At 42.5% G+C, this 27,015-nt stretch overlaps 2 protein-coding genes, 1 long non-coding RNA gene and 1 pseudogene across 4 annotated transcripts in view; 1 reads left to right on the forward strand and 3 right to left on the reverse strand.

Annotated features, from left to right (window-relative positions):
- PHYH (phytanoyl-CoA 2-hydroxylase) overlaps nt 1–1,126 on the reverse strand; it is a 51,129-nt gene extending 50,003 nt beyond the window's left edge. Inside the window, exon 1 of the mRNA XM_040343409.1 lies at nt 950–1,126. Within this exon, the coding sequence (XP_040199343.1) occupies nt 950–1,015 (66 nt within the window). The 5' untranslated portion in view covers nt 1,016–1,126. The remainder of the gene's footprint in view (nt 1–949) is intronic.
- Nucleotides 1,127–8,928: 7,802 nt separating this feature from the next.
- The window catches only part of SEPHS1 (selenophosphate synthetase 1), an 89,412-nt gene continuing 71,325 nt past the window's right edge, over nt 8,929–27,015 (reverse strand). For both annotated transcript variants that reach the window (XM_040343411.1, XM_040343410.1), the window contains exons 8-9: nt 18,205–18,417; nt 8,929–10,330 (exon numbers count right to left, since the gene is read on the reverse strand). In XM_040343411.1, coding sequence (XP_040199345.1) covers nt 10,116–10,330; nt 18,205–18,417 — 428 coding nt within the window. In that variant the 3' untranslated portion in view covers nt 8,929–10,115. The remainder of the gene's footprint in view (nt 10,331–18,204; nt 18,418–27,015) is intronic.
- On the reverse strand, nt 15,132–15,250 carry LOC120933861 (annotated as a pseudogene).
- On the forward strand, nt 22,877–26,356 carry LOC120931711. Its single transcript, XR_005747894.1, has 2 exons — nt 22,877–23,689; nt 26,058–26,356. It is a non-coding gene; the product is annotated as an uncharacterized LOC120931711 (long non-coding RNA).

Consider the following 27,015-nt stretch of genomic DNA (forward strand, 5'->3'; position numbering starts at 1 on the left):
ACTATAGAACCGCTTTAAAGGCCAGTTCACACCACATGCAGTGCAATGCATTTCCTTCTTTAAAAAAAAGCAGGGAAAGTAGTTTATATGGTTTTCAATGGCATAGTACACCAGTGCTTTCAGTTCCACTGCGTTCCAGAAAAAAATGTAAATAAAAGTAGAACATGCTGCATTTTTCCTACACTGGACTGTACTAGAACGCTGTAAAACGCATCAAAAATGGACTGGAACGCACACGTCCTTGATTAAAGTTTAGAAAAAAGAGGGGGGGGGGGAATGAACTGGATTGCATCAAAAACGCGCCAAAAACATGCATGCATAAAAGCATCCGGATTGCATTTCTATGGTGTGAACAAGTAGGTGATATGGTTTTCAATGGCGTAGTTCACACCACTGCTTGCAGTTTCAGTGCGTTTCCAGGTCCATAAAAAAGAAAAAGGGAGGAGGAAGGAAGTATCTGTAGTGCGTTTTTTATGGCGTGAACCGGCCCTTAATAAGGTCATGCATTTTCCAGTGCGTTTTAGTACAGTCCAGTGCAGAAAAAAATAAAGCAGCATGTTCTATTTTTTTTCTGGAACAGCAAGCACTGGTGTGAACTCTGCCATTTCAAATAAAAAATGCACTGGACTGTATGTGGCGTGAACTGGCCCCGCGGCCACCAGGGGGGTGTATGACAGAACCTGGTGACATTTCCCTGCCTGGAAGACACCTAGAGATCAAAGAGAGGTGACTCCAGTCACAGCAGTGTACAGTTGTGTGGATGAGCCCCACCGTGACCGGAGCTGTACTGTACACAGAGATATGGGGACTTCCGGTGCGGGGAGACGTCTCTCCTTCCAATGTCCCTCTATGGGAGAGAGACGGTCCCCGGCGTATAGAAGAGAACACACCGAGCTCTGTGGAATATTCTCCCCAGTAATAACCCGCACTACCATCACACAAAGGATACGAGGTGCCGCTGGAGGACGGAGAGGCGGCCGCTCCCGGCCGGGAAGTTGAGGCTTCGGGCCTGCATGTCAGTGTCAGTGGTGGAGTCCGATAACGGAGACACGGTCCGGGCTCTACATGTATAGCCCAATAGAAACCCCTCCTCCGTACAAAGTGCTATACAGTCTACGTGACTGAGGGCTGCCTGCAGAGCCGCCCCCCCCTCCCTCCTCCTTCCTCTAGGGGCAGTGCTGTGACTACAACTGCACCTCCCTGTCCCTTCTGTGTACAGACTTGTTTGTGTTGTGTAGTACATGTATAGAGGACCACTTCCCATCAAATGCCAATTCACACTTTTTTTTTCTCCTACATATACAAATTTGTATTTTTTTTTCTTGTTACTAGAAAATGACTCGAAACCCCCAAACAATATATTTATATTTTTTTTTTAACAGAAACCCTAAAGAATAAAAAGGCGGTTGTTGCAATTTTCTTGTCGCGCAGAGATTTATATATTTTTTTTTAAATACACTTTAACAAGGTTTAACCCCTGAAGGATTTATCCACTTACTGACCAGGCCATTTTTTGCGATACGGCACCCCATTGCTTTAACTGACAACTGCACGGTCGTGCGACGCAGTACCCAAACAAATTTGATGTCCTTTTTTTTTTTTTACCCACAAATAGAGCTTTCTTTTGGTGGTATTTTATCACATCCGTTCCTTTTTGCGATATAAACCAATACACAATAAAAAAATTAAAAAAAAACAATATTTGTATTATAATATCCAAAAAAACAAAAAAAAATTCATCAGTTTAGGCCAATATGTATTCTTCTATTTTTTTTTTTGTAGTAAAAAAACAGCAATAAGCAAATGTTGATTGGTTTGCGCAAAAGTAATAGCGTCTACAAAATAGGGGATAGATTTATGGCTTTTTTTTAATTAATTTTTTACTAGTAATAATGGCGATCAGCAATTTGTAGCAGGAATGCGACTTTGCGGCGGACAGCTCGGACACTTTTGACACTATTTTGGGACCATTGACATTTATACAGCGAACAGAGCTAAAAATAGCCACTGATTACTCTATACATGTCACTGGTAGGGAAGGGGTTAACACTAAGGGGCGCTCAAGGGGTTAAAGCGGAGTTCCGCCCAGAAATGGAACTTCCGCTTATCTGGTTCCTCCCACCCCCCTCCGGAGTTGCATTTGGCACCTTTCCAGGGGAAGGGGGAGCAGATATCTGTCTAATACAGGCATTTGCTCCCACTTCTGGCGAAAAATCGCTGCAGTATATGCGGCGATCTACGCCATGTCTGGCCCCTCCTCTGTCTTCTGGGAGACACACAGGTCCCAGAAGACAGCAGGGACCTGTCAGAACTCACGCATGTGCAGTAGGAATACAGGCTGTGAGGCCGCAAGGCTTCACTTCCTGATTCCCTTACTAGCAATGCTGGCGCCTGCACCCAGGAGCTGAGGGACGGGTCGGCTTTGGGTGAGGGCATCGCAGGCTCTATGGACAGGTAAGTGTCCTTATTTTAAAAGTCAGTAGCTGCAGTATTTGTAGGTGCTGACCTTAAAAAAAAAAATTGCAGGTGGAACTCCACTTTAAGACCCCTTTCACACTGGAGTGGTCTGCAGGCGCTATTGCGCTAAAAATAGCGCCTGCAAACCGACCCTATAAAGCCGCTGCTGCTGCCCGAGGGCTTTCACACTAGAGCGGTGTGGTAGCAGGTGTGTATACCGCTATACAGTATACTTATGAGCGGTGTGTATACCGCTCCCGCCCATTGAAATCAATGGGACACCGCAGCTATACCACCGGCAATGCACCTCTGCAGAGGTGCTTTGCGGCGGCTTTTAACCCTTTCTCAGTCGTTAGCAGGGGTAAAACCGCCCGCTAGCGGCCAAACAACGACGCACCTCCCGCCCCAGTGTGAAAGGGGCCTAAGTGTTCCCCAGGAAGGTGTGCACATGCATTGGCTCCAGCGTAGCGCTGCAGCCACGCATGCTCCCCCTATAGCCCTTAAAGCAGTTCCCGTACAGCGATTCGCGAAGGGGAGCCAACCTGCCGCCGTATATAGATGGCAGCTGGTCGGCAAGTAGTTATTGCAAAAAAAAAAACACAATATATAACTCTATTTTGTTTTATAAAATATAAAAAATGATGTCACGCCGAGTAAATAGATACCTAACATGTCACGCTTGAAAAATTGTGCATGCCCCATGAAACTACGACAATGTAATGTTTGCAATTCCCATACGTACTTACATATTGCATGTTTTCCAAGCTCTGTTTATGTTCTGAAGACAAAAAAGCCTTTTGTAAAAAAAAAAATTGCACACACTCTCTGCGCTCCAGTCATCTCCGCCGCTTGCCAGAGCAGCCGGTAGTGGCGGAGACATGTAAGGTATTGCTGCAATCATTAGAGCGAGAGCAATAATTCTCGCAGTAGACCTCTGTAACTCGAAACTGGTAACCTGTAGAAATTTTTAAACATCGCCTATGGAGATTATTAGGGGTCAAAGTTTGTAGCCATTCCACGAGCAGAGGCAATTTTGAGGCGTGACATGTTGGGTATCAATTTTCTTGACGTAACATTATCTTTCACAATAAAAAAAAAAAAATGGGCTAACTTTACTGTTGTCCGATTTTTTTATTTAAAAAAGTGTATTTTTCCCCAAAAAATTGCGCTTGTAAGATCGCTGCGCAAATATGGTGTGACAAAGTATTGCAACAGCCGCCATTTTATTCTCTAGGGTGTCTAAAAATATAAAATGATTTTAACTTGTAAACACCAAGCCTAAAAAATAGGCCTGGTCCTAAAGTAGTTAATTTTCAGATATATACGGTACCATAGTTTGTAGACTCTAAAACTTTCACACAAACAAAATAATATACAAATATAGCAGAATATATTTTGACCTAAATTTATAAAGAATGATTACTTATTTGCACAATTGTATAACTTATAACAGAAGCAGACACAGAAAAACACATTTAAAATGTTTCATTTATATGGCAGACAATTAAAAAAACAAAACAATGGCGATTAACCACTTCAATACCAGGCACTTACCCCCCCTCCTGCCCAGGCCAATTTTCAGCTTTCAGTGCTGTCGCTGTTTAAAGCGTTAGTAAACCCACCCACATCAATACGATATTTATAATATTCTGAAAGGCAAACTAATTATGAATTGAATGACCACTTATATATATATCAATTTGTTATCCTACTGCATACATTCTTAATCATCCAAAAGTTATTTCAGCATATTCACTGGCGCCATCTCCACTGTGGTCTTCCGCGTCTGAATCGCTCTTTTGTTTCCGCCCACAGAACGGCCTTGTCTCGATAATCCTGCGCATGCGCACTAATAAAAAGATATTCAAGCGTCTTCTTCATTTTCCGGTTACTACGGAAACGAATAGAAAATAATCACAGCGTGATTACAAGAAATGTAAACATCCCTTGTAATAGGAATATGACATGACAGGACCTCTTTACAGTGAGATATGGGGTCAATAAGATCACACATTTCACCACTAGGCTGGGAAGTCGTTTTTTTTAAATGCAGAGGCCAGGCATGACGTCATAACATCGTGCCCGGCCCTTGACAATCATAGAGACTCCGGCGACCATCTGGGCGCCAGAAATCTCTATGATCAGCATCCGGAGGATCCCGTCTTCAGCTCACCGATCGCAGCAGTGAGTCGGGAGAAGCACCGGAGGGTGCACATGAACAATAATCATCTTGGTTCATGTTTTTAAACTTTTGTACGTATGTCTGTCGACATTTTCTACTAAAATAAACATTGTTTCTACATATATCACAGTGTCTGGCTTCTAAAGTCCCATTTCAGGGGGAACAACTGTTTGTTCTGAAAATTGAGTTGGTTTACCTGACCGTGGTTTGGTTTCAACTGAACCCCCCATTTTCTACTTTTTGATTAGAGTTTGAACACTGATTGGCATTCTCAATTCCTTGGATATCTTTTTTTTGAGCTGCAAGAAGGAAGCCTTTACTGTGCCAATGCCACAAAATAGCCCAATGAGGCATATCAAGGTGTTGTTGGGCATATTGTAAACAGGCTTTTTTGTGGCACTTGTGCAGTAAAGGCTTCGTTCTGCCAACTTGACCATGCAGCTCTTTTTTGTTCAAGTATCATCGTATTGTGCGCCTTAAAAACAACCACACCATCTTTTTCCAGAGCAGCCTGCATTTCTCCTGAGGTTACCTGTGGGTTTTTCTTTTCATCCCGAACAATTCCTGTGGCAGTTGTGGCTGAAATCTTTCTTGATCTACGTGACCGTGGCTTGGTATCAAGAGATCCCGAAATGTCCCACTTCTTATTAAATGATTTAATAGTATTGACTGGCATATTCAAGGCTTTGGATATCTTTTTATTTCCTTTTCCATCTTTGAAAAGTTTCATTACCTTGTTACGCAGATCTTTTGTCTGTTCTTTTCTGATCCCCATGGCTTAACACCCCTGTAACATTTGCTTTGTGGTCTGTCCCTGGTCAGAAGATTTTACCTCACTTTCTGTCCCTGTGACAATTGGATTTTGAAAATTGTGGGTTGTTGTGGAAACAAAGATTGGTGATAAAGCTTTAGTGGCAAAACCTTTTTTTCCCCCAGGACAGCTCTTATGCCGCGTACACACGATCATTTTTCGCCATGAAAAAAAAAACGTTTAAAAAAATGTAATTTTAAATGATCGTGTGTGGGCTTCACATCATTTTTCAGGTTCTGAAAAACGACAAAAAAAAATTCCAGCATGCTGCATTTTTAAACTTTGTTTTAAACAATGTCGTTTTTCGGGTTGTAAAAAATGATCGTGTGTGGGCTAAAACGATGTTAAAAACCCGCGAATGCTCAGAAGCAAGTTATGAGACGGGAGCGCTCGTTCTGGTAAAACTACCGTTCATAATGGAGTAAGCACATTCATCACACTGTAACAGACAGAAAATCGCAAATCGCCTTTTACTAAACACGGAATCAGCTAAAGCAGCCCAAAGGCGAATGGAACTTCCCCGTTATAGTGCCGTCGTACGTGTTGTACGTCACCGCACTTTGCTAAAACATTTTTTAAAAACTATGGTGTGTGGGCAATGTCGTTTTAATGATAAAATTGGAAAAACTTATTTTTTTAACATGCTGAAAAACTACGTTTTTTTTTCATGCTGAAAAATGATCGTGTGTACGCGGCATGAGAGCAGTGACATTCTCTTCCTAGGTGTAGATTTCCTCTCACTTCCTGTTGTTGAGTCATATGTTAGTCAGATGTTTGTAACTCTATGGAGTGTGCGAGTTTGTTAGAGAGCTAGGTGTGGAGAAACCACAGTACAATGAATAGCTTTAAAGAGGGGGAGAGGGAGCATGCCAGCAGAAGTCTGATCATTGGAGGACAGTCAGGCTGTTCTCCCAGCACAGCCAGAAAACTGATCATGCAGTGATGAATATGCTGTCATCTGTTTGAAACAGTAAAGCAGGGGGACAAAGAACAGGATACTTTTTAACACAAGTACATGATGCAACAGACACAAATCAGGGATATTAAATGTTAGGCCCTGTACACACAGAAGGACAATCCGCTGAAAACGGTCCACCGGGCCTACACACGACACACGACCGGATCTGTCCGCTGAAACTGTTCGTCGGACAAATATCAGCGGATAGATCCGGTCGTGTGTACGGGGCCTTAGAGAAACATAGGGGGTTATTTACGAAGAGGCAAATCCACTTTGCACAAAGTAGTGCAAAAGTGCATGTGGAAGTGCAGTCGTGTAAATCTGAGGGGTAGATCTGAAATGAGGGGAAGCTCTGCTGATTTTATTATCACATCGTGCAAGCTAAAATGCTGTTTTATATTTTCCTTGCATGTCCCCCTCGGATCTACAGCGAGTGCACTTCCAAGTGCACTTTGCACTTGTAATGCAAAGTGGAATTAAAAAAAACAAAAAAAACAGTAAAGTTAGCCCAATTTTTTTGTATAATATGAAAGATGTTACGCTGAGTAAAAATGCTTTACAATTGTGCACACTCGTGGAATGGCACAAAACTTTGGTACCTAAAAATTTCCATAGGAAGACGATTTAAATTTTTATTACAGTTTACCTGTTTAGAGTTACAGAGGTCTTGGGATATAATTGTTGCTCTCACACGCACATGACAATACCTCACATGTGTGATTTGAACGCCGCTAACATATGTGGGTGTGACTTACATATGCATGCGCTTCTGTTCGCGAGCACTTTACATATTTTTTTTTATTCTTTATTTTACTTTTATTTTTACGCTTTCTCTTTACATATTTTATTTTTTATCACTTTTATTCATATTACAAGGAATGTAAACATCCCTTGTAATAAGAATGGTGCGTGACAGGTCTTCTTTATGGAGAGATCTGGGGTCTTTAAGACCCCAGATCTCTCCTTCAGGCTGGAAAGACCAAGATCAAAGAAAATCAAAATAAACTATCTTGGCCTTTCCAGCCGAGTACCTGCCATAGTTTACATCCACCTCCCCGAATGTGACGTCATAACAACGCGCCTGGGCCTCCAAGGATCACAGAGATGACTGGGGATCATCTGGTCATCAGAAATCTCCACGACTAACTTTGGATTCATTCTTCGGCTCGTCGATCATACGGGCAAGATCGGAGGGCGGCGGGACTTCCCCTCTCGCTGCCTGTAACAAAGATCAAGTGGCTGAACTGCAGCTATGATTCTTCTTACGGTGCACAGAATCGCCAGCTGGAAAAATTATATCTAGATGATGCCTGTAGCTGCAGGCATCGTTCACCACTGAAAGTCCATGACGTACTCCTGGCACAAAGTGGTTAAAACTGCAGCCACACCCGAATGCATTTTCAGATGCGTGCCGGCGCTATTGGGAATGAATGGCACTCCACGAATATGCAAAGGAACAGCATGTTTTGGCTGTGGGGATGGGAATGTGCAATTTACACGTTGTCCTGTAACAATGTGAACTTAGGGCCAGATTCACAGAAGAGATACGACGGCGTATCTCCTGATACGCCGTCGTATCTCTGAGAGTATCTATTCGGCTGATTCATAGAATCAGTTACGCATAGATAGCCCTAAGATCCGACAGGTGTAGTTGACTTACACCGTCGGATCTTAGGATGCAATACTTCGGCCGCCGCTGGGTGGAGTTCGCGTCGTTTTCCAGCGTCGGGTATGCAAATGAGCTTTTACGGCGATCCACGAAGGTTTTCGCGTTCGTTACGTCATCGCTAATAGTTTTTTTCCGTCGCAAAGTTAGGCCTGCTTTAACATGGCTTAAATTTAGACGAGCCATGTTAAAGTATGGCCGTCGTTCCCGCATCGAATTTCAATTTTATTTTTTGTCATTATTGGTCTGACAATGTTGGATGCCGAAAATACGAAATACGAAAGTACGTTACGCATGTCGCCATTCAAAAAAATGATGTCACTTCGCGCAAAGCACGGCGGGAATTTCAAAATGGAGCATGCACAGTACGTACGGTGTGGGAGCGCGCCTAATTTAAATGGTACACGCCCCATTTGAATTAGGCGGGCTTGCGCCGGACGCCTTTACGTTACACCGCCGTAAGTTTACACGCAAGTGCTTGGTGAATCAGGCACTTGCGCTGAAAACTTGCGGCGGTGTAACGTATAGACGAAACGTTACGCCGCCGCAGTTATATGTGAATCTGGCCCTTAGTGTTAAAGAGCTAGGAGCAAATGCCAAATCTTCCTTATACTGGAGGATCCTTAAATGTAAATATCTACACGTGAAGGAATGATCCTCCAAGAGCTCATCACTAATAAAAAAAAAATACATAGTTGCAAAAAAATATATTTGACACAGAAATTATAATGCATACATTTTAAGTTGGCACTTTCACTACACTGTGAACAAAATTAATGTATATTTATCTATCTACAGAAATTGAAAACTGCAGGTTGTATTAGTAGCAAGAAAAAGAAAAAACACTCAAGTTGTACAAGAGCAATAAAAAAAATTAAATATTTATTTGAATAACAAGTTTGGAGTTTAAGCTGCAATGTTGGCAATGTCAATTCTTGTTTTATTAGATCACAAACTCATGCACCAAAATTGGAAAGGAAAGAGCTACCAACTACTTAACAGCTGCTGATTTATAAAGGAAAAAATATAAAGGCATGTAATCACTATACAAAATATAAAAATGTATGAAACACTACCAACCACAGAACAGAAAAGTTATTGATTATACTTAAAAACGGTTTTGTATTTACGTGTGCGCACATAATTACTGAACTGAAGTGACGTAGGCAACTTTTAACTTTGTTTGCAGGTGGTCTGCAATTATATTGTATTTCAACACATCTAACCACACTGCAAGAGATTTGCATGTGCTACTAATATGAAAGTAGATTTGTTAATAATATGGTAAATATTAGATTTAGAGAAAACAAATCTTCTTAAACAGAAGTGCTTTAAGCATAACGTGTACACCCTGAACCCATCAATGTAATAGAAACATAATTAGCATTGACGAGGTGGAGGCGTTCACTAAACAATGTATATAGAAGTCAAGGAGGGCACAGGGCTATAAAGGGCTCTAGCCTTAACAAGCCTAAACTGCGAGAAAAAAAAAAAAAAAAAAGCAATCAAACATGCACCCTCCGGCCATGATCCACAACCTATTTATTTATTTATTGCCTCTCCATAATTATTTGAAGGGCATCCAACATTGTCAGACCAATAATGATAAATACACATATATAAATGAAGACACTAACTTCTTGTTTGACACTACTAATGGCAATGTCTGTGCTGGGTGAAAGCACCTTTAAAAAAAGAGCCTATGCGGCAAGAGATAAGTGTCTATAGATTCAAAATGAATCAACTGTATCGGATAACAATTCGTCAACTTAGAAGCTGCCTTAAGATTAGGTGCATCTTCAGTTAATGTAACAGGAAGTAGGGAAAAACCAAACATAAAAAAAAAAAAAGAAAAAAGAAAGGCAATGAATTTTTACTTCTTAAGTCATACCCATTCCTGTTTTGGACCCAAGGCCAAGAAATGGGCAGACGCAATGATATATATTTATATATATACTTTTTTTTACAATTATTTAAATTGTATGATGGTAAAGAATAGGGTCTATTTAAAAACAAAACAAAAAAGCTAGGTAAGCCTTAATTAAGAAGTGGCACCAGGAGTTGGGTTAACATTTTGAGTAGCCACTTGAGGAGCAACTTCAATGATTCGTGGCTTGTCTATGATTCTGGCAGTACGGTTGCCCTTTTCTACAATGCCAATAATCCATGCTTGGTGACCTTCTCCATACTTGGGGGATTTAATTTCAGCACAGAAGCGTGCAGCCTGTTCTCGTGGCAAACAGATCAAAAGACCTCCTGTAAAAGAATGCATAACAAAGATGAAAACAGGGTTACATTTGGAAATGCTTTATTTTGCTGTTCAAAGCAGAGGGGGGAAAACATGAAAAGAATGCTGCATATAAAAGCAATAAAAACACTAAAGCCCCGTACACACGATCGGAATTTTCGTTGGAAAGTCAGACGGACTTTTTCCCATCGGAAATTCCGACCGTGTGTATGCCCCATCGGAAATTCTGATGAATTCCATTGGAGTTTAGATAGAAAACATGTTCTATTTTACTCCGATGGAATTCCGTCTGAATTCCGATGTGATTTTGGTCGGACAAAGGTCCGATCGTGTGTACAGGGCTTAAGGCACTGTATTTTGATAATGTTGCATTATTCCATAACTATTACTTTACGTAATTTGGTAAAGTGGTTGACAGTTGAATACCACTGAAATATTGGGTAGAGAGAGCTTCATGCCTGAACAGTGCTCATAAACTTGAAGTGCTACTCTACGGATCTATTTCAATGGGCTTTTGTTAGCATCAGATTGGTTTCTATATCCCCATACAAGTCAATGTGAATGCATAAAGCAGCTTAAAACACATTTACAGCCTACAAAGAGGTCAAATACACATGGCAAGTAACACTTAATGATCTCAAAAGCAAGCTAGATGTACCCAAGAAGCAAGAAAGATGAACCAAAAAGCACACAACATTGGCTCTCGACATATTTGGTGACCAAGGCTCTACATGAAGCAGATGCTCTAACAAGCATAGCTCTCTGGAAAAAGGACATTCAAGCCTTTCTAAAAAGAAATAAGTGCACTCATACATTCACAGAAACCCTGCTATAAAGCCGTTGATGGTGATAAATTGATATTTCCATGCAGAAACCTTAGTTCACACTGTCAACATGAAGATCGAAAAAAAAAACTCATAAAAGAGCAATAACGTGATGCGAACATTGCAAAAAGAATACATCATCATAGTGTGCTCAACACTGTGAATTCAGGGGGATTGTATTATTTAAAATAGGACATTCATACTCTTTTGGCACCAATTACCTAAACTGCTGTAATTTACATAAGAAATCATTTTGAATATAAATCAGACCTTCTTATTCTTTGCGCGATAAAACAGTGGATATGCTGAAACTAAAAATTAAAATGACACTAAAGCCTTGTACACACGATCGGATTTTCCGCAGACAAAGCGTCAGACTTTTGCTTGAAGGGAGGGGTCTGGATCTTGTCTTGCATACAAAAACAGCACACAATTGTCGGCCAACAAACATGAACGTAGTGACCTACTACGTTGTTTTTCAGATCTTTAACGCCACCCTTTGGGCACCTTCTGCTAATGTGTTTGGTGAGTATTGCTTCCGAGCATGTGTGTTTGTACTTTGGCCTTTTGTCTGACAAACTTGTGTACACACAAAAATCCTACAACAGACTGTTGTCCACGGAAATTTTTTAAAGCCTGCCATTGGTTGTCCGTGGAAAATCCGACAACAATTGTCCAACAGAGCCTACAAATAGTCGGATTTTTGGCCAACAGTCTGTCAACACACAATTCCCGTCTGAAAATCTGATTGTGTGTACACACGTCTATTAGACAAAAAGTCCAAAGTACAAACACACATGCTCAGAATCAATGCTCAAATACGACATTAGCAGAAGGTGCACAAAGGGTGGCGCTCAAGAGCGGAAAACCACACAGTACGTCACTATGTTCGTGTTTGTTGGCCAACAATTGTGTGTCGTTTGTATGGAAGACAAAATCCAGGCACTCGCCCTTCGGACAAAAGTCTGACTCTTTGTCTGCGGAAAATTCGATCGTGTGTACAAGGCTTAAAGTGGATGTGAACCCAATTCATGATATTTGAGCTGGGCACATATCTGCAGTATTTTGTTATCTCTCTTTAAAGAGCCAAGTCCCTTAAGCTCTCTCCTGAACCGTTCCTCTGTTATCAGCCTGATAACTCCTAACAAATTCTCGGTCACATTAGATAAAAGTAGCCTGACATTTCTGTGGGGGGAGGTTGCTTTAAATAGATTAGCAGGGAGCTGGCCCTGTTACAAAACACACCTGAGAGTCTCTGCCTATGATGAGAAGGTGTGTGTGCCTTTCCTCCAATCAGCAATGTTAGCTATCTTGGCTGTGTGCCCAGACATTACACTCTGTGTTGAACAGGAAGAGAACATTTCCTAACACATCTGAACTTTCTAAACAGTATATAAATGTGAAGAAAGCAGATATACATGTAAAACCTATGTAGGGAGATTTAGTTCACCCCTGTGTATGAGCTGAGGCTGTTCACTTCACTGGGTGAATGGAGGGTTTACATCCACTTTAATACAGTGATCAATGCTAAAAATATGCACTGTCACTGTATTAATGACACTAACTGGGAAGGGGTTAAACATCCAGGGCAAGGGTTAACTGTGTGCCTAGCCAGTGTTTGCGTTTGCACTGTGTTAGGTGCTTTTACTAAGGGAAGGGATCAATTTTGTTCCATGCCTTGCAAGAACATGAAATGTATTCCTTCCCCGTCAGAACTGAGATCTACCTTGTTTACATAGGCAGAACTCAGTTCTGTGTGCATTACCAATGATCGGTAGGTGCCAGCAGACATCCAGTGCCCAACAACTGTAGATCATCTGCTGTGAATAATCACAGCAGAAGCAGCGCACCCCCTGCAGGCAGAAGTGCAGAATCACATTATATATATATATATATATATATTATATATATATAATATATATATATATATATATATATACACACATACACATATATATATATATACATATATATACACACACATACACACTTGATTCTGCAAAGAAGAGCCTCGAGCAGTAAAAATTCAGATTTTTTGTACTCACCGTAAAATCCTTTTCTGTGACGTCCATGGGCGGACACAGTTCCTTAAATCTTGACAAGTGGGTTATGTTCCTGTTCACAGGAGAGGACTAGGCAGAAACATGTTAGATAATCAAATACATGTTACTTTAACAGAGTTGAACAGCCCCGCCCAGGGGGCGGTCCCTCCAGACAGAACCCTCCTCCCTGCAGAATGCAGCCTCAGTTCGTAACAAGCAGTACAAACCTAAAAAGGAGGGGTGGGTGCCGTGTCTGTCCATGAACGTCAGAGAAACGGATTTTACAGCGAGTACAAAAAATCCTATTTTCTCTTATCGTCCATGGATGGACACAGCTCCTTAAATCTTGACAAGTGGGACGTCCCCAAGCAGTGTCAAAAAATGAGGGGTGGGAACAGTATCAGTAAAACCAATTTAACTTCACCCCAAAACAAGCAGAGCTCCTCAACGGAGGAGGTGCAACTTTAAACAGCCGCCAGCAAAACCTAGCTGCCGAAAGAAGCATCAGAAGATGCACTCACAGCAACCATGTAAAATTTGGAAAAAATGTGAACGGACGACCAAGTCGCCGCCCCGCACACCTGTGAGACAGACGCTTGATGTCGGAAAACCCAGGAAGCACCAATTGCTCTGGTCGAAAAAGTGTCGTAACCGGAATAGGGGGCGCCCGCCCCCTAAGAGCATAGGACTGTATGACGGTCTGCCTGATCCACCGAGAAATGGTGGTCGACGAGACCACCAGGCCCTTTTTGCGGACCAGACACCGGCACAAAAAGAGAGACAGATCTCCGAAACAGAGCCGTAGCAGGCAGGTACACCCGCAAAGCGCGTACCACGCCTAAAGTATGAAGCGCAACCTCCGTAGGATGCGCCGGCCGAGGACATAAGGATAGGAGGAACAAAGTCCTCATTCAAGACCACCAACTCAGAAACCCTTCTGACAGTAATGGTCACTTAAAATGCCACCTTTCGAGATAGTGTCAAGAGAAGAATCTCTCTGATGTTTCCAAAAGGAAGGTTCCTGAAGAACTGAGAGGGGAGAAGGTGGGCCAAGAGGGGAAGTATATGACAAACCCCCCTACACCAAAGGGTACACACCTGGGAATGGGCAGCAAAAGGCCGCCGCCAAAAAAAAAAAAAAAACACAGCCAAGGCTGAAATCTGCCCCCAAACGGTGCTTTAAGCAATTTTTAGATCCACTCCAAGCTGTAAAAAAACAGCAGGACCCTGGACACCGGGTACGTCACCCCATCTCTTCGCACCAAGAGATGTAGGCCTTCCAGGTGCAATGGTAGATCCTCCAGGAAGAAGACTACCGTGCCCTCAGCATGGTTGAGATGACCGAGTCGGACAGACCTCGGTCTCTAAAAACCTGGCTTCCCATAGCCATGTCGTGCAAGTCAGTGACTGTACAACAGAAGGAAGTATGGAACCTTGAGACAGAAGGTCCTCCCGCCACCAGGCGCACAAGATCGGCGTAGTAAGGACGCCAAGGCCAATCTGGAGCGATTAGAATCATCGGGATCCCCTCAGCCTCCACTCTGTGGAGCCGAGGAAGCAACTACAATGGAGGAAAGGCATAAAGCAGCCGATACAGACCCCACAGGTCCACCAACTTGACTGACGCGTCTGTACGGGATCACTAGACCTGGCCATGAACTTCGACACCTTTGTGGTTGAGACGAGCGGCCAGGAGAGCCATGCCCTGTGAGTCTCACCTCCTGCAAGGGAGCTGAAACACCTCCAAGTACAAAGACCAGTCGCCCTGGTCCAGCATCTGGCGACTCTAGTAGTCCGCCTGCCGGTATACCTGATGGTAAACCGAAGCCACGGCCGTGGCGTTGTCCGGCTGAATCCAGATCGGACAACCTTGCAACCTCTTCGACCAAGAGGAGAGGCATAGCCTGATCGCCCAAAGTACTAGGACAATGATCGGTAGACAGGAGTTACAGCACCTGGTATTCCCAGGCGGTCTCCCATCCAAGTACTAACCAGGCCCGACCCTGGTTAGCTACCGAGATCAGACGAGAGCGAGCTAATTCAGGGTGGTGTGGCCGTAGGCCCACTAGAGTCCAGCGACTCTGGGCCGACTGGACCCCGCAGGCACTCCCCTCAACCCGTGAGGCTGGCATCCGTCGTAATCACCATCCACTCGAAGAGAAGAAACTACTGACTCTTCGGTCCGGGATCTCAGCCACCAATTCACAGAGACTCTGACTAGGTGGCGCACCTAAAGCTGATGATCCATTTGGACAGTATTTCCCTCTGGAAAACACGAGTGAGGAACTGGGCATACGGTACCGCCTTGAAGGAGTCTACCAACAGGCCCAGGACTTGCATGCAAAACGGGGAGATGACCGATTGCGTGATGCCAAGACCTTCACCGAAGACTGAAGAGTCTGCAATTTCTCCAGGGGAAGAAAGACCTTCGCCACTGAGGAGTCCGAATCAACCCTAGGTACTCCAAACGCTGAGTCGGAACCAGGACCGACTCCAAAATGTTTAACCACTTCCAGCCCAAGAACGTCATATGACGTCCTGGACTTTCAGTGGGGATATCTGAAAGATGCCTGCAGCCACAGGCATCATTCAGATATCCATCTCTTCAGCCGACGAATCCCTGCACCATAAGAACGATCATAGCGGCGGGAGGGGACGCCCCTCCTCCCGCCGCCATCCGGTGCTTCTCCAGGCTCTCCTTTGCCATCGGAGACCCAGAGAAACGATCCGCCGGTGTCCGATGGACACCATAGAGTAGACTGGTGACCAGATGGTCACCAGTCATCTCTATGATCGTCGGAGGCCCGGGCGCGATGTTATGACGTCACGCCCGGGTCCTGGAATGTAAACACAGCCGCAATCGCAATCGCAATCAGTGAATTTTTTTTCACGATCTAATGCTTTCCAGCCTGGAGGAGAGATGTGGGGTCTTATTGACCCTGCATCTCTCCATAAAGAGTACCTGTCACAAACCATTCCTATTAGAAGGGATGTTTACATTCCTTGTAATAGGAATAAAAGTGATCAAAAAAAAAAAAATGGCAAAAAAAGTGTAAAAATAAAAGAAATTGAGTAAAATAAAAAATAAAATAATAAAACATTTTTTTTAAACGCCCCTATCCCCGGTAGAAGCGAACACACACGTAAGTCCCGCCCACATATGTAAACGCCGTTCAAACCACACATGTGAGGTATCACCGCGTGCGTTAGAGCGCCAGCAACAATTCTAGCACTAGGCCTCCTCTGTAACTCTAAATTTGTAACTTGTAAAAAAAAAAAAATAAGCGACGCCTATGGAGATTTTTAGTTACTGACGTTTGGTGCCATTCCATGAGTGTGCGCAATTTTAAAGCGTGACATGTTAGGTATCTATTTACTCAGCGTAACTTCATCTTTCATATTATACAAAAAAATTGGGCTAACTTTACTGTTTTGTTATTTAATTCACAAAAACGTTTTTTTTCCCCAAAAAAAGGCGTTTGAAAAATTATTGCGCAAATACTGTGCATGATAAAAAGTTGCAATGGCCGGCATTTTATTCCCTATAGTGTCTGCTAAAAAAACATATATAGTGTTTGGGGGTTCTGAGTAATTTTCTAACAAAAAAATTATGATTTATGCATGTAGGAGAGAAGTGCCAAAATAGGCCGGGTATGGAAGTGGTTAACACCCACCAGAATTCTCGGGGGGTCTGAATAGACACATCCACCTCCAATTCTGAGCCAAAAGCTGCTCTCAGAAGAAAGTTGACTAAGTAGCCCACGATGGCAAAGCCTCGCAGTCCCAGCAAAGCTAGGATAAGTGCAAGCTCCCTGGTGAAAACTCTTTGTGCTGACGCCAGATCAAAAGGAAGGCCACAAACTGACAGTGGTTCTCCCCCATCGCAAAGCACAGAAACCTCTGTGACTTGCGCAAAATGGGACATGCATGTATGCCTCCTTGATGTCCAAGGACGCCAGAAAGTCCACCGGATGGAGCGCAGCTATCACCGAACGAATGGATTCCATGCGGAACTACCCAACGTTCACAAACGCATTTAGGGCTTGAGGCTTAAAATCGGACGGACCCCATCCATCTTCGGGACCGAGAACAGATTCGAATAGAAACCCTCAAACATCTCATCCTGCAGGACAGGTAAAATGACCCCGCAGCTTAGCAAGTCCCACACTGCCCCAGGGCAGACCAAAGAGCCGGAAGGAAAGGGAGATACGAGGGAAAAATATCTGTTCGGTGCATAGGAAAGAACCCTATCTAGTACTCCGAAGAGACCACCTCGCAGACCCACTGGTCGGAGAGCAGGGAGGTTCACCGAGCAGTGAACCTGCAAAGCCGACCCCCCACCCCAGAGATGGGCATAAGATAATGTCGTCCAGCGAGGACTCAAAAGGCCTCCCACCCTTGAAGGGTAAATCGGCCAGGGCATAAGTTAGAGGCCTGGTCAGCAGACCAGCATTCCAAATAGAGGAAAACCATCTCTGAAACAGAAGCCATGGTGAATAAAATATATTTTTTCCTCAGGGCGCTGGGCCCAAAAGGGAGCCATATGTCCTTGAACGAAACTGAGGCTGCATGCTGCAGGGAGGAGGGTTATGTCTGGAGGGACCGCCCCCTGGGCAGGGCTGTTCGACTGTTAAAAGTAACATGTATTTGATTATCCAACATGTTTCTGCCTAGTCCTCTCCTGTGAACAGGAACATAACCCACTTGTCAAGATTTAAGGAGCCGTGTCCGTCCATGGACGATAAGAGAAACTGCTACGATCTTAATATAGTGGTTAAAACTGAATTGCTCTACAATGCCTGTAGCTACAAAAGTCAGTGAGTGCCTTTCTCTCATTTATGGCTTGTTAAGAATACGTTAATATCTGAATGCTCATAGCCTGTTCACATGATCAGTTCAAAATAAAGCTCATGGAGGAACAATATATTAGCATACGATGGTGTGTAAATGAAACATAAGATTGCAGTTAAACCAGTGGTATATTAATACTTATTTAACACTTATAGTAAAACTTACCTGATGTTTCAGGACAAGAGCCATGCATAAGACCAAACATATTCCCACATGCCTTGCTGACAGCAGCCATCTTAGCTAGTACAGGCAGATTATGAATTACAAAGGAAACCTCATTTCGTTGCTGTTTAGCCAAGTTTTGTGCATGTCCTAAAATTCCAAAACCTGTTATGTCTGTAGCGGCATGTGCATTAAATGTGTGCATAAGACCGGCAGCTGGAAAAAGAAAGAGTACAAACATATCCTAGTTACTTAAGTGTCTTGAAATCTATGCATCTCATAGATAGCTAGATACACATACAGTACGTAAAGTGACAGGCAGGCCAGAAAAGCACCACATAGCAAATTATGTATCGGGTAACTTGCTCTTGGGATCTGTCTAGACAAGAACAAACTATAAAAACAAAATTGGAACGCTGCTGGTTATTTTATTAGACCTACATTACTGTGATGTCCTAAAATATAAACTGTAGTGATAATAAAACAAGACTGTGGCTATCAATTATCTCTTGCTGTCCATTTTTTTCTGAATGAGGTTTAAATTGAATAAAAAAATATATACAACTGCTACAGTTGAGTTGATGATTATTAAACAGAGAATGTTTAATTTAGACAGATTGAATAATGTAGGGTTTTCAACACAGCAACGCACAATTCAGTGATGTATAATGTATTCAAATTTCTATCAATTTAATGGGGTTAAACCAACAAAATATAAAACTTTACACATTTTCTCTCCAATTTAGATATGGATAACAGGTTAGTGTTAACTAGCATCACCAAATTATAATTTTGGGTCAAATTTGGGTACAAATCATTGCACCTGTTATTATTACCACTCATTATTACCACTTTAAAGATTATATACAGTCTCTAAAAATAGTTCAAAAGTCTCCAGTACAGATTATTTCACATGAACGGTACACAGAACTTTGGCCCCATTTAGATATGTGCAATTAATTGTATGTATAGATGAGTAGAAGTATATGTTAAATAAAAAGTTTAACTTTCACCTAGAAAAACAACATGCGATAGGCATGTCCCATGCTGCTGAGTGGCAGATGCAGTGCCTATCTTATCCCCACCAATCAGCTGTTTGATAAGAACCACCCAGCTCAGAGCTGCATGGCCTTTTCCCCAGTTCATACTGACAAATTTAAAGAGTATTTCCACTTTTGATGCCAAATTTAGATAATACTTACATTATGTTTGTTACCTGTCCCATTCACATAGCATACTTAAAGGAGTTGTAAAGTCTCCGGGTTTTTCACCTTAATGCATTCTACGCATTAGGGTGAAAAAACTTTTGTGTTGCAGCTGCCTCCCAGAGACCTCCCTTTTCTTACCTCAACCTGATTGTTCCAGCGACGAGCATTTGCCCAGCAGCTTTAGTCTCTGTCTCAGGTCCTCACTGGATAGATTGTTACTCCCGCTACTGTCAATCAAATTCAGTGACACGGGAGCCGGGGGTGGGGCCGAGTCCTGCAATGGCACAGCAGAGGTGCCCCCAGGGAAAGCACGTTTCCATGGGGGCACTCCCCGAAGAGGACACGGGGAGAGGATCAGGGCTGCTCTGTGCAAAACCCTTTCACAGAGAGAGTATTTGTTATTTAACTACTTCAGCCCCGGATGATTTGGCTGCTCGATGTCCAGGCCATTTGTTGCGATAAGGCACTGCGTCGCTCTAACTGACAAAATTTACATCCTTTTTTTCCCCACTAATAGAGCTTTCTTTTGGTGGAATTTGATCACCTTTGTGGTTTTTATTTTTTTTGCGCTATAAACAAAAGAGTGACAATTTAAAAAAAATAAACACAATATCTTTTACTTTTTGCTATAATAAATATCCTAATATTTTCCTCAGTTTAGGTCGATATGTATTCTTCTACATATTCTTGGTAAAAAATCATATTAAGTGTATATTCATTGGTTTGTGCAAAATTTCTAGTGTTTACAAAATAGGGGATAGATTTATTGCATTTTTATTATTATTTTTTACTAGTAATGGCGGTGATCAGCTAATTTTAATTGGGATTTCGATATTGCAGCAGTTAAATCGGACACTTTTGATAAAGTTTTGGGACCAGTGACTATAAAAATGCACCGATTACTGTATGACTGTCAGTGCCACAGATCCTGTTTTTCGCTCTGTCACAAGCAATTGTGGGTGCCCGGCGGTCATCGTGTCCGCCGGGCACTCGCATTGGCTGAGGCAGCGAGCATCGGTCGAGTGCCACCTAGTGGCCAAAAGGTGAACTGATGTAAGGCAATGTCGTTTCCCCCAGGGGAGCAAACCTGCTGCAGTACAACTGCGGCGGCTGGTTGGGAAGGGGCTATAAAAAAAAAAAACACCTTTACAATCACTAATAGACTTGTAGCTTACCCTTTTAAGATGCTCTTTTCTGGAGCTTCCAAAGGAACAATTCTACTTTGTTCTCTTTGTTATGAGGGGGCTTGAAAGTCGTGTTTATCATAATTAACCCCATGTGTACTATGCAGAAATATATCATCTCATCGGTTGTACCAGTTTTCAGCATGGGGTCTGTCTTAACAAAAGAGGTTGAAGGTTCAGGATAGGGATCAACCGATTATCGGAGTGGCCGATTATCGGGGGCCGATACCTATAATTTGAGAAATGTGACTATTGGTCAGAAACGTACCGATATTGTTCAGACCTCTTCCCCCTGTCCCAGTGTGGCACTCGCTGCAGTCTCTGCCAATCTGTTAGTGGTGCGGTGGGCAGCAGAGAAAGGACATCTCTCACTGCCCGCCTCGCATCACCGCTGTAGCCAGTGACAAGCTGCATCTTGGTGGCAGGTGACGGTGGCAGATGACACTCTGCATCTGGTGGCAGGAGATGGTGGCAAGTGACATGCTGCATCTGGGTGGTAGGTGACCGTGGCACGTGACATACTGCATCTGGGTGGCAGGTGACGGTGATGTACAGAATATCGGCACATGATATCAGCTATCGGCCTGAAAGGCAGCCGAAAAATTGGTATCGCCCCTGAAAAAACTATATCGGTTGACCCCTAGTTCAGGAGCTAGAATTCTCTATTGTATGTTAATAAGAACTGGACTCAGCCAGTCCCAAGTTCAAGCTATTGGAAAGATCACACTGAGCTAGCTCAAAAATGCTTACAGTCAGCCATGACACTTTTCCATCAGAAACACTGAAAAGGTGAGAAATATTTTTTAAAAAGTAGTATGCTGTTTGAACAGCGATACATAACAAGCATATAGCCTGTTTTTCTCAAATGTGACCGCAAAAGTGGAAACACACTTTAAAGGGAACTAATTTCTGAAAAAAGAAGTGCTGGAAAATTACTTAAACAGAAGAGTCCATCATTCAAGCAGAACAAGGGCACTAGAGGTTGTTAAACTTTATACCTGTCGGCATTTTTTTTTTTTTTTTGCTTTGGTATATTGGAGTGACAGTCACTTTAAGAGTCCATGCACACCAGGGCATTTGCTTTTACAAGCGTTTTTCCCCCCAAAACATTCCCCTCTGCTCATATTGTACACTCAAAAACAAAAATGCTCCTAAATGGCACGTTTAGAATCATTTATAAGCATTAAGCGTTTTCTTTTTCTGCCTATCAAAAAAGCAATCCAGAAATTTAATTGTTCTGCCTCTAAACATCCTTATGTATGTGGACACATAGAACAACATTGAGCATCTTCTACAGGCATGAGAGGAAAAAAAAAAAAACTTGCAAAACTCCCTGTAGAAGCAGTGTTTTTTTTTTTCTAAGCCCAGTGTGCATGGACCCCAAGGTGCTTAGTTTAAACCAGCTGATGTGGGTAGAAGTAATGTATTTTTTTTCCAGGTAGGTAGGTATGGAAAACCTTTCAACTGCTGTTACACACAGTAACCAATAAAATGTTACAGCCGTATGCATTGTTATGAGATTTTATGACATTTCCCCAACAGCACAAAGCACAGAATAGTCCTAAATATACACAAATGAAGCAGAACAGAAATAACACAATGCTAGGAGATAAAACTGTGTTTTTGCACATTTGCTGGTGTCGAGAAACCAGGTGAAACGTCAACCTTAAAGATCATGCAATATTAACATGGTAATGGCAGACTAACCTCTGCCTTACTTTTACAGACTTCACATACTGAAAACATCTAGTTCGCTATATCACTAGTTTATGTTGAGAGACAACCTTTGTTGCACAATGTATACAGTGATAAACAAATGTTTGTTATTATATTAACAATTAAAACTGCAGTAAAAAAGAAAAAAAAAGATACAGTGAACAGATGTGAAGCAACAGTAACCATTGTGTGTCTATGGGCATTTCAAGAGCTCTAAAGGGGATCGGTTATCTGAAAGATTTTTCCAAGGTAAGGCTGGCGGCAAAATTTTTGCTCAGTATATTTACTGTACTGGGTGTGACAGAAACAAACAGCGCTTCTACATCTTCCTAGTTGATGTAACTTGCAGATAAATACAGTGCTGGTGATAAATAAATAGATAAAACAGTTCCGATGTGTAGTAAGCTCTGACACCCGCTCTCACTCATTAGCAAATCCCTCTCCCTATGAAGTGTACACTTACCAGACCTTGGCAATTAAAGAGCCTGGATGGACGGTCACAACAATCCTCCTCGTAGGCCGTTAGTAACACTGCTGGACGATTATGGGTTAGGTGTGTCAGGACATCAGGGAATGATTGTCTCGTCCCGCTGATCGTTCCCTCTGTGTTATCCACCGCCCGATCGTCGTCGCTCAACTCAGAGATCCCAAAGATGACTTCAACCTCAGATGAAGTCAGTTCAATGAAACATGTCAAGGATAAAAGCACACAGCGTTTATTTAGGGTCAGCTAGGCTGCCGGAGAGATGAGAGGGGGGTTTTAATCAGCTATCATCTGAAAATAAGAGAACGCATAGCGATAACCCCATGATCCGGTGCTTGTGCTGACATTTTTTGTATCGAGCCAAGTCTTTGAACCTATGCACATAGCATTAGCGATTTTAAAAGTTTTTTTAAACAATAAATCACCTTTCGGGATTACGCTACGTTGCCGTTATCTGTTTTTATGAGACCACAGTATCATCTTTGGGATCTCTGAGCGAGGACGATCATGGCGGTGGATAACACAGAGGGACGATCAGCGGATCAGCGGGACGAGACAATCATTCCCTGATGTCCTGACAGACCTAACCCATAATCATCCAGCAGCGTTACTAACAGCCTACGAGGAGGATTGCTGTGACCGTCCATCCAGGCTCTTTAATTGCCAAGTTCTGGTAAGTGTACACTTCATAGGGAGAGGGATTCGCTAATAGAGTGGGAGTCAAAGCTTACTGCACATCGGAGCGTCATTTTTTGGAGCCCTCCTGTGGAACAATTTTATCAATTAATTTATCACCAGCACTGCATTTATCTGCAAGTTACATCAACTAGGAAGATGTAGGAGCGCTGTTCGCTTCTGTCACACACATTGTTTGAGGATCAGCTGTCCACAGACTGGTAATATTTGTATTTTTATTGATTGGTGTTTAAGTGTTTTTTAACTGTATCCTCAAGAGCTTGGTGGTGTGGGCGCACATATACACCATTTTCTATATTTACTGTACTCACAGCCAAAACAATCTTGGATGTATATGTCATAAATTATCAATAGAAAAACTGTGCAGGAAATTCACCATCATTTAAGGGCAATGGCTTGCCACATTGTACAAAGGTTAGACAGAAATAATAAGACTAAGAAAATAGCATGTGTTGTTTTGGGGCAAATATTAAAAACAAGCACATATCTTTAACCACTTGCCTACTGTGCACATACACCCCCTTCCTGCCCAGACGAGATTTTAGCTTCCGGCACTGCGTCGCTATAACTGACAATTGCGCGGTCATGCGACGTGGCTCCCAAACACAATTTACGTCCTTTTTTTTCCCACAAATAGTGCGTTCTTTTGGTGGTATTTGATCGCCTGTGCGAATTTTTTTGGCTATAAACAAAAAGAGCGTCAATTTTGAAAAAAAACTATATTTTTTACTTTTTGCTATAATAAATATCCAATTTTTTTAAAAAATGTATATTTTTTCTCAGTTTAGGCCGATACGTATTCTTCTACATATTTTTGGTAAAAAAAAAAAAAAAATTAAAAAAAAAATCGCAATAACCTGGTTTGGGCAAAAGTTATATTGCCTACAAAATAGGGGACATAATGATTTTTTTAAATTTTTTTTTTACTAGGAATGGCGGCGATCTGCGTTTTTTTTCGGGACTGCGACATTATATCGGACACTTTTGACACATTTTTGGGACCATTCACATTTATACAGCGAACAGTGCTATAAATATGCATTGATTACTGTATAAATGTGAGTGGCAGGGAAGGGGTTTACCACTAGGGGGCGGGGAAGGGGTTAAATGTGTATCCTGGGTGTGTTCTAACTGTGGGGGGTGACCGATCTGTGTCCCTATGTACAAGAGACACAGATCGGTCTCCTCTCTCCCTGACAGGACCTGGAGCTCTGTGTTTACACACAGAGCTCCACGTCCCTGCACAGTTACTGGGCAATCGCAGGTGCCCGGCGGCCATCGGGCATGCGCACTATGTGCCCAGTGATGCGATGGGTGCGCGCCCTAGAGGCTTTAAAAGACAGGCGCCATATGACGTCCTGTCGGAACAATAGAGCATTCCGCCCGCCGTCATTTGACGGTGGGCGGATGTTAAGTGGTTAATATTAGGCCCCATTCACATAACGCGGATCAGTAATGATCCGCCTCAGTATGCTCCGTATGCTCAGCTGGGATCGCTCCGTTGATCCCCGCTGAGCTGGCGGATGACAGGGCGGTCCCCGCACACTCTGCAAAATCGGATCTTTGCGGAGGCGGACGAGATCGGGTGTCAGCGGGTGTTCATCCGCGATCTTATAGGGACCAATGTATGTCCCTTTTCATCCGCAAACGGATGGATGAAAAAGCGGACATACGGTCCGCACGTGTGAAAGGGGCCTTAGGCAAAGTGTCATCCCTCACACCTCGTGTAAGACTGCTGAGGTAAACAAAAAATAACATTCCGAGAAAAAACAAATGCACAGTGCAATGAGCCAGGATCGGCAAACTGGCACTGTTTCTCGGTGTGTACCAGCAGCCATATGTTGAGCACAGCTCACTGGTGTGAATGAGCTGTGAAGTCTCTCTTTGTGGTTCCTTAGAATAAAACTTCACTACTAGGGGGTGTCTGAAAAAAAAAAACAGCCAAAAATTAACACGGCAAGTGCATTTCTGTTTCTGCCTATGTAAGAGTATTTGTGTGTACAAGGAGCCCCAGTCTGTTTGCCAACTGCCCTAGTGTGTATCTGTATGTGCTAGTAGGGCTAGAGTATCTTTGTTAGTAGCTTGGTGACACTATGAAGTAGCAACATATCTGTAGATCTCAGGGCATGTCAACATCAATAGTAACGATCTTCCCAGTAGATGCCCCTGATTTATTTATTTTTTTTAAGTCAGGGGCCGATGTCACAGGGAGTAAACAAATGTTGGGACATGATCTACAGAGAAAGGGTTTTAGGGCAAATTTGGGCCAATGCCAACAAATGAGCAACTTTTCATTTCCAAAATATATCAATGAGCTAAAACAAGGTTGGTTTGATCTGGCACATATCAAATCTGATAAGGAAGCAAGTGATGAGAGATTATTTTGGGCTCACAGTCAGTTGCTAGTTGACACTAAAAGCTCCAAATAATGTTTTAGTCTATGCCTGGAGTTACAATTAGTAGTGAGGGAAAAATATATTTGATCCACTGCTGATTTTGTACGTTTGCCCACTGACAAAGAAATGATCTGCCTAGAATTTTAATAGTTGATTTATTTTAAACAGTGAGACTGAAAGGGACGATGGACGGAGCCATGTACCATGAAGTCTTGAGTCAGAACAAGGACAAAATCCCTCCTGAGATGTGTGCAAACCTGGTGGCCAACTACAAGAAATGTCTGACCTCTATGATTGCCAACAAGGGTTTTGCCACCGAGTACCAAGCCATGTTTTGCGAAGAGGTCAAATACTTCTTTCACTCAATTAAAGTGCAAATCAATTTTATAACTTTTTCGAAATGCATTTTTCTGATTTTTTGTTGTTGTTGTTCTGTCTCTCACTGTTAAAATAAACATACCATTAAGTTCAGTTCTTTGTCAGTGAGCAAACATACAAAATCAGCAGGAGATCAAATACTTTTCCCCCTTACTGTAAGATCTGCAGGTGGGAGGGTAAAGAAAACGTGAGAAATACACGGGCTTTCCTTTCTGACCGCCTTTTTAATTAGCCATGTGCCTGACTTTAATGCTATGTACTCGGAGTTGCTTACCTGGAACAAGCATGGCATAAGAGAAATCAGAGCAAAGTCTGAACTTCAGATACACCTTTTATTGGCTTCAGTACTTTTCTTTTAGTGACTAAAAAAAGAAGATCAGCATGACAGCTAGGAACTAGCATTTTCAGAAAGGAAGGCTGGAACTGGCAGCCTCCATCTTTTATGAAAGAGAGGTTTCCCTGGGTAAAATCCTGACATGGATATCAAACAAGCTGTAAAAGAACACTGTTGACCGTAGTTCTTATTCCAACCTAGTCCACTGATAAGATTAAAAGGTATAGTTGTATTATGCCATGTAACAAGCTTAAAGGTCACATAATATTCAGAGGTTATTGCAAGCAAGAATGTCATAACAGAATTAATATTTAAACCACTACATAAACATAAATATTATACAGACCCCATAACCTTAGCTTGCTTGCAAAAATCGTGTAAAGTACACAAAATATGAAACATAAAATACAAAGATACG

Source organism: Rana temporaria, chromosome 3 (assembly GCF_905171775.1).
Source record: "Rana temporaria chromosome 3, aRanTem1.1, whole genome shotgun sequence".
NCBI classification, from domain to species: domain Eukaryota; kingdom Metazoa; phylum Chordata; class Amphibia; order Anura; family Ranidae; genus Rana; species Rana temporaria.